This window comes from Etheostoma spectabile, chromosome 8 (assembly GCF_008692095.1).
Source record: "Etheostoma spectabile isolate EspeVRDwgs_2016 chromosome 8, UIUC_Espe_1.0, whole genome shotgun sequence".
Taxonomy (NCBI): domain Eukaryota; kingdom Metazoa; phylum Chordata; class Actinopteri; order Perciformes; family Percidae; genus Etheostoma; species Etheostoma spectabile.
In genome coordinates, this window is record NC_045740.1 from 17,440,089 (window position 1) to 17,440,775 (window position 687).

The window sequence follows — 687 nt, forward strand, 5'->3', positions numbered from 1 at the left end:
TCAATTTTGACCTGGAAGGACAAGTTTATGGTTAAGGTAAGACAACACAGGGGTTAAGATCAATATTTCAACATCATCAGCAGAGTATTTAAGCCACTGTTAAGCAAACACAAAATGTGAGGTTTTGAGTATTAAGTTAAAAATGTTTCAAGAATAAAAGGCGTAATATTTCTTTGGTCCAGACTGAAATATCTCAAGAACTAGTTAATAGATTTCCATGAACTTTTGTGCAGCCACACGATGAATCCTACAGACTTTGGTGATCATCTGACACCAACTTGAGGTTTACATTTATTGTTTTGAGTGAAATTTCCCTGATTTGGTTCAGACAGTCATGTTCCCTTCAGCGTTGATGATCTTTTGACTTTTTCCATTTCGCCCCATCATCAGGTCAACATTTAAATTGGGTTTCTGATTGTTTTTTTTTTAAAAAGCCTGACCTTTCTGCGATGCCTGCGGCGCCTCGTTTCTGTCCGTCGACAGGAAGAGTTGCACGTTATTTTTCTGTAAACTTTCGATGAAATCCTCCTCGCTGGCAAAACAGAACCTGCTGACTTCAAGACCTGCAACACAGCGGTGATGACATCAGGACAGGAAGTCATCAACACAACTACAAAATCTCCAACACTGATCAGGGGCTGATGGTTAAAGTTAGATTACCGTAATGTCTGGTGCTGGAGATGAAGG

General features: G+C 39.7%; 1 protein-coding gene across 1 annotated transcript in view; it reads right to left on the bottom strand.

The window, feature by feature from the left end:
- LOC116693806 (cytosolic 5'-nucleotidase 1A) overlaps positions 1-687 on the bottom strand; it is a 6,863-nt gene that overhangs the window by 2,707 nt on the left and 3,469 nt on the right. The window contains 1 exon segment of the mRNA XM_074783867.1: positions 441-563. Coding sequence (XP_074639968.1) covers positions 441-563 — 123 coding nt within the window.